The sequence below is a fragment of the Rattus norvegicus genome, chromosome X (assembly GCF_021556685.1).
Source record: "Rattus norvegicus strain SHRSP/BbbUtx chromosome X, alternate assembly SHRSP_T2T, whole genome shotgun sequence".
Lineage (NCBI taxonomy): Eukaryota > Metazoa > Chordata > Mammalia > Rodentia > Muridae > Rattus > Rattus norvegicus.
Genome location: NC_141554.1, coordinates 29,720,947 through 29,728,231, shown reverse-complemented (window position 1 = coordinate 29,728,231; position 7,285 = coordinate 29,720,947). Strand labels below are relative to the sequence as shown.

Sequence of the window (7,285 nt, the reverse complement as noted above, 5' to 3'; positions counted from 1 at the left end):
GCTGGTTCAACTGGAGGTCAACATGTAGAAGAATGCAGATCGATCCATGCTTATCACCCTGTACAAAGCTTAAGTCCAAGTGGATCAAGGACCTCCACATCAAACCAGATACACTCAAACCAACAGAAGACAAACTAGGGCAGCATCTCGAACACATGGGCACTGGAAAAAATTTCCTGAACAAAACACCAATGGCTTATGCTCTAAGATCAAGAATCGACAAATGGGATCTCATAAAACTGCAAAGCTTCTGTAAGGCAAAGGACACTGTGGTTAGGACAAAACGGCAACCAACAGATTGGGAAAAGATCTTTACTAATCCTACAACAGATAGAGGCCTTATATCCAAAATATACAAAGAACTCAAGAAGTTAGACCGCAGCGAGACAAATAACCCTATTAAAAATTGGATTCAGAACTAAACAAAGAATTCACAGCTGAGGAATGCCGAATGGCTGAGAAACACCTAAAGAAATGTTCAACATCTTTAGTCATAAGGAAAATGCAAATCAAAACAACCCTGAGATTTCACCTCACACCAGTGAGAATGGCTAAGATCAAAAACTCAGGTGACAGCAGATGCTGGCGAGGATGTGGAGAAAGAGGGACACTACTCCATTGTTGTTGGAATTGCAGACTGGTACAAACATTCTGGAAATCAGTCTGGAGTTTCCTCAGAAAATTTGACATTGAACTGCCTGAGGATCCAGCTATACCTCTTTTGGGCATATACCTAAAAGACGCCCCAACATATAAAAAAGACACGTGCTCCACTATGTTCATAGCAGCCTTATTTATAATAGCCAGAAACTGGAAAGAACCCAGATGCCCTTCAACAGAGGAATGGATACAGAAAATGTGTTCCATCTACACAATGGAATATTACTCAGCTATCAAAAACAATGACTTTATGAAATTCATAGGCAAATGGTTGGAACTGGAAAATATCATCCTGAGTGAGGTAACCCAATCACAGATAAACACACATGGTATGCACTCATTGATAAGTGGCTATTAGCCCAAATGCTTGAATTACCCTAGATGCCTAGAACACATGAAACTCAAGACACATGATCAAAATGTGAATGCTTCACTCCTTCTTTAAAAGTGGAACAAGAATACCCTTGGCAGGGAATAGAGAGGCAAACATTAAAACAGAGACTGAAGGAACACCCATTCAGAGCCTGCCCCACATGTGGCCCATACATATACAGCCACCCAGTTAGACAAGTTGGATGAAGCAAAGAAGTGCAGGCAGACAGGAGCCGGATGCAGATCTCTCCTGAGAGACACAGCCAGAATACAGCAAATACAGAGGCGAATGCCAGCAGCAAACCACTGAACTGAGAATAGGACCCCCGTTGAAGGAATCAGAGAAAGAACTGGAAGAGCTTGAAGGGGCTCGAGACCCCATATGAACAACAATGCCAAGCAACCAGAGCTTCCAGGGACTAAGCCACTACCTAAAGACTATACATGGACTGACCATGGACTCTGGCCTTATAGGTAGCATTGAATATCCTAGTAAGATCACCAGTGTAAGGGGAAGCCCTGGGTCCTGCTAAGACTGAACCCCCAGTGAACGTGATTGTTGGGGGGAGAGCGGCAATGGGGGGAGGATTGGGAGGGGAACACCCATAATGAAGGGGAGGGGGAGGGGTTAGGGGGATGTTGGCCCGTAAGCCGGAAAAGGGAATAACACTCGAAATGTAAATAAGAAATACTCAAGTTAATAATAAAAAAATACCCAATTTAATAAAGATGGAGAAAAAAGAACAAAAAAGAATGTATACAAAAGATGTGAAATTCTGAAAGTATTAGTAGAAAGAGTTACAGATACACTTCCACATGTTGGGAAAATTAAGAATTCTCTAAACAAAACATATATAATCAGATAAACTATGCAAATTTAATTTAAGTAATAAAACATTTTCTTAAGGAAATTCTGTTAAATACAAAAGAAGTATGTCATTGTACTTCAAATGGTTTAATTCAGGGTAAATAATCACTAACATGTTTGTTTATTCATTTGAGTTAAACTTAACTAAACATGTAGTCAAGTGAATGAAAAAGAATAATCTTCACATGGACCTTTTAAATCAAATAGGGTATTTAACCCATCACCAAATAATGAATGTATTTTTAAATAATTTGACAGACTTCACCTTGCAATTCATGTGTGCCCATTGGAACCTAGTCATTGTTTAGGACCCATCTCCTAGCTTTAGTAGTCATGGAAACATAAGAATGTGTATATTTTCTTACTTCTCTTATGGGTGCCAATCTCTAACATTGAACTTCGTAGAAGAGAGATAAAAAGGTAAGAACTGTAACCTGTCCATGTGCTTTTCATTAGTCACTTTCAATATGCTAAGACAGAGAGTACCAAAGAAGGTCTCTGACCTATAGGTCAGGCTCCTCTTAGATATCTACTGCACTGGAGTAAATATTTCTGAATATCATTAAGTGTCAGAACTGTGTGAATATTTTTTCTTCAAGTCCTGCACTGTATAACTAACTGAAATTGTACATGTGTATTAATGACTCTGAGCTATTTTCCTGTATATTAAATGAGACTGATAGCAGCATTGGTAACATTGAAGGTTTACTAATACCCTGCAATGTGTAAAGGAGGTTGAAGATAAGCAAAACATGAGCTATTAATGCAATTATTTGTGTTAATTCACCAGTAAACAAGGCTTTCTTATCAGGAGGATCATGTGCCTATCAGAACGACTCTCATTTAGTTTCTTTACGATATGTGTGACTCTCTTTCTGTTCAATATTTCCAGTGACTTAGAAGATTGGTGATATTGTCATCCTCCAAATGGGTTGCTATACCCTCAAAACCAAAAGGTAAGATATGATATATGAAGGCTTTTTTATTTGTTTCTTTACAAAAAACTCATATCTTTCATTGGGATTCAGAAAATACTAGTAACATATTCTGCAATCTAGCAAATTTGTCTGGCACCACATCCTTCTACATCCTGCTTCTTTTATCCTTCAAAGCATATTGGTTCTGTGGTCTGCTGCTTTAGATATGCCTTGGTAAGAAATTTCGTATATTGATTCCCAATCAATTTCCATCCACTGCAGGCCCATGATCAAGTTTATTAAATTTCCCATTTGACACTTTTACTGTCTTGATCATTTTAGAAAGCACATTCCATAGGATTCTTTGGAAGGATGCTTAGCTGACAGCTAATCTATCCTTGAAAGGAGATGCCTATTATAGACCCCTCAACCTTCTTAATGTGCAATGACAATGACATTATACACATGCTGGCATCACTGAAGGATTTTTTCCCTCTTTCCTTTCTCTTAAAGAACTCATCAGGATGTCTCTGTATGATATTATCATTTTCCTTTTACCACACACATAGAACTGAATTGAAAGATCTAAATAAGTTGGTTTATAATAAAAATATAAAATGTTATTTTTGAATCAAAGTTGATAGTAGCTCAGCAAAAATCCTCTAGATACAGGATATATGGCACCATAATGAAGTCAATTTTCACAAAGACTAATATTGTATAAAAGGTAGATACAGAATGCAGATATACATTATTCCTCCTCTTTTATGTACGTATTGTAATTTTGATTACAAAATTATTCACCTCTATACCTCACATATAGTTAAATATCATCATTCTAACATGAAATTTTACACCAAACTAGTTTCAATGAGAAATTTAAGTTTGTATTCATGTTGATTTTAATTATGAAATATGGAACATATTGTTTTATTGACATGAATACTCATTAGAATACTGTCTAAAGAAATATGGCATTATCTGCTTCATCAGCCTTGATAAACTTAATATTCCCATTGTTCTATCATTTATGTTCATATCTTCAGGTATTAAAGAAGTTAGATATGCCATGGTTTGACAGAAATGGGCATACCATGTGAATTATTTTACTCTTGTCTCTTTCTTCTCAAGCATTATATTAATATTAAATTGCTCCTGTAAGCATCATGCCATAATCAACTTCAGGCAGTAGAACATTGTTCTGTTTGGAAAACTCACTTAGGTTTTTTTGATTTTTTTCTGTTTTTGAAAGAGATCTGCAATAAGCATCACCTTAAATGATTCATCAAACTCATATTAACATTAACACTAAGTATTAAAATACATAGTCAAGAAACAGCAAAATAGCGAAATTTGAAGGACTATGTGAAAATATTGTCCAAACATATCACAATGGAGATGCCTGCCTCAATAACAGATCTCAAGTACTCTTATTTATATTAACTAGTGTGTAGAATTCTAACACATGTATAGCTCATTGAAATACAACTTGGAGATAGCAGGGGCAAGGAATGTGTACTTCATAACTGCATATTATTAGAGTTTTTCACAGTTGTGTTCCTGGTTAATTTTAAAATTGTACTTTTCATCATCCTCAGATTTGCAGGAGTGAAGGAGTGGATATTCAGAGTGATTGGCTTCCTTTGCAGTCTATTATCTTCAGGGTTTGGAATAATTCTTGCAAGCAGCAGATACTGGCGCCTCTGGGAATTCGACAATAAGGTTGTCCAGCTTGTTTACATTGGACTCTGGGAAGCATATTACCACTGGGAATTTAAATTCTCTGGTACTGAAACCATAATTCTGGTACACAGCCCTGTCAACTCGACCTGGACAATTTCACCTGAATTTCGATGTGCACAGAACCTGATATTAATGGCAATGCTGATAAAACCTGTTGTTGTGATTTTTAGCTCAGCAGCCATTAGGGTCAGCATAATCGAAGCCTCAGTCCCTGAGATTCAGATAGTGTGTTACAAGTGCTCTGTCTTAATTCTGATCATCAGTAGCCTTTGTACCATTATTTCTGTGACCTGGAACCATGTAGTAGATCTCTATGGCAAAACCACCCTTGACTTTCCACCAAACTTTCCAGTAAAGAAAGAAGCCCTGATAAAGAAACACAGCACTTATGTGTTTCCAATAGGTCTACTGACAACCATCCTGTCACTCATTGGCATGATTATGTTCCTCTTGGAGATCAGGTCATTGAAAGTTCAGAGTAACCTGAATGTCCAGCATGCTTCTAAACAGGCTGATGACATGTCCATAAATGAGAGTTCTGTTGTTTGAAAAGTGCCAGGAGATTCCCTAATAAAATTTCCTAATCCCCACAGTACTCCTGCAATTATGCACTTATTCAAAATAAAATATCACATTGATTTTCTGGGTATGTCTGAAGCTTTTATCTTCTTCCTCATGGTGATGGTGCTGCCTTCCTTAAAGGTATTCACATCCTAATCTCTGCATTCCAAGATGATGTGTTCAGGTATAAATCAGAGAACCAAACCTAGGTTAGAAGTTTGTTTTTAAATAAAAACAATACACAGGCATTCATCAGGGTGGGGGATAATTAACACCTAGTATATCTTGTATGCAGAGCAGTACTACCAGCCTGTTAGTACTGCTGAAAGTTCTGCTTTCTTTAATAAAGGAAGACAAAATATTCATTGAGTAATCTTACTGCTTGGAAGCCTCACAACATATGGAACTTTCTGAAATGCTCAAGCATATGAATATGTTTTGATGCAGTAAAGTGTTCCCAGTGGGACTGGATAGGATTTGGGCACGATTCATGTGTATGGAAGACTTTGGAGGATTAGAGAATTAGACTAAATTCTGCTGTGTTCCAAATTATGCCAGGGATCCACTCAGTACCAAAGAGTGAACAAGTGCTCCCAAAGAAGTAATGAACCACTCTCTTGAAACTAGAGAGTTGGTGGAGGGAACTGATGTTCTAATTCAGCAGAGAAAACAAAGAGACAGCAAGGCAAGGGAAAGTATCAGGACCTTATGGTCCAGGGAATCATATGTCTCTGATTGACTCGCAATTAGTCTCTTTCTGCAGTTCTGACTGACTGGCAACCAGATTGTTTATTTATACAGGTTTCAGAGACAAAAGACAGAATAATGAGTATTCAACTATCTGAGATTATGTGTTTAACTTTTCATTATATGTCCAGGGTTATGAATTATGCCACAGTTGGAAATTACAAGCAGAACACCTTTTTATTTTTATTATCATTCTGATGTCTCCAATTTAAAGACACTAAAGATTATCTTTTCCAATGCAAACAAATGTGTTATATGACAGCCTCATTTTAGGCCAGTGGTATTTCCAGTTTCAAAGTCCCCAGAAAAACACAAAGTATCTGAAATAGTATTTTATGAATAGTAAATAGTGACATCTAATTTCTTTTATTATATGTTCCTTCATCTGCACTATAAATAGGAAATATGCACTGGCTTCTATTGCTCTAGGAAGTCTATAATGTATGACCCTCTAACTTTAAATTATGCCTGTAGGGATCTCCAAATGTGTTGTCAAGGGAGGCCTTGAATCTCTAAATTCATGTCATGACCTATTGGAGTTTGTAAATTATCTCTGTTTATCCTACACCAATTGCACTGTATGTGTTTGCTCTGGGTCAGATATCCCAAGAAGATACCTGGAATAGTATCTGCATCTAATCATAATGATCTCCAGGGAATAAATAAGGAAGACTTCACAAATAGTGTCAGACAAAGTTAATTTTAGTTTTTTCTAGAAATATGCCAACATAATTCTCTCAGGAAAACACATAAAATGAATCATAGTACAGAATGTGCTCAAGAATGCAACGAGACACCAAAACCCAAAAATGAGAGATTGAACGACAGTGATTTGATTATTCACATCAGCTTTGCTCAAAGTGAGTCAAACAGTATTACTGGCTTCACAACTCTCAATTTTTTCAGAAGATATGGCTGAGGCACATCCGTTTAGATGTACTATCTTATGATATCCTTCCTTCCCAGGTTGTAGGACATTGACAGTTAAAACTGACATTTTCGGGGCTGGGGATTTAGCTCAGTGGTAGAGCGCTTACCTAGGAAGCGCAAGGCCCTGGGTTCGGTCCCCAGCTCCGAAAAATAAGAACCAAAAAAAAAACCTGACATTTTCTCTACATTTTCCATTTAGTCATCACAAGTGCGTAAGAGTGGATGCAGATGTGGCCTTCTCAGATGGCTAAATGTATATACTGCTTCATAAAAAGGATCAACACCAGAAAGTCGTAATGCATAAGCCTACTTCGTAGAAACTTTAACGTAGTCATGACTGTGTTCCTTAGTACATTGTTCACATTTTTCAGCAGGGTCAGCTTCTGTGAGTGTGTTGTGCTGTGGGTATATTTACGCGACATGAATCCTGATATTTAATGTCTTTTCCCCAAACTCAGTATGTTCATTCTGTTAATAAGAAAAATCT

At 37.1% G+C, this 7,285-nt stretch overlaps 1 protein-coding gene across 1 annotated transcript; it reads left to right on the top strand.

Annotated features, from left to right (window-relative positions):
• The first annotated feature begins 2,260 nt into the window (after positions 1-2,260).
• Positions 2,261-5,198, top strand: Samt2l1 (spermatogenesis associated multipass transmembrane protein 2 like 1). The gene is made up of 3 exons (XM_087601200.1): positions 2,261-2,320; positions 2,793-2,856; positions 4,416-5,198. The coding sequence occupies exons 2-3, from the start codon at positions 2,828-2,830 to the stop codon at positions 5,107-5,109; spliced, it is 723 nt and encodes a 240-aa protein (XP_087457326.1). The 5' UTR covers positions 2,261-2,320; positions 2,793-2,827; the 3' UTR covers positions 5,110-5,198.
• The last annotated feature ends 2,087 nt before the right edge of the window (positions 5,199-7,285 follow it).

Excerpts from the sequence above, each read along its gene's own strand:
- Samt2l1 (XM_087601200.1), top strand. The coding sequence starts at position 2,828 with ATGGGTTGCTATACCCTCAAAACCAAAAG. Across the intron at positions 2,857-4,415 it reads TATACCCTCAAAACCAAAAG|ATTTGCAGGAGTGAAGGAGT; the intron begins GTAAGATATGAT and ends CATCATCCTCAG.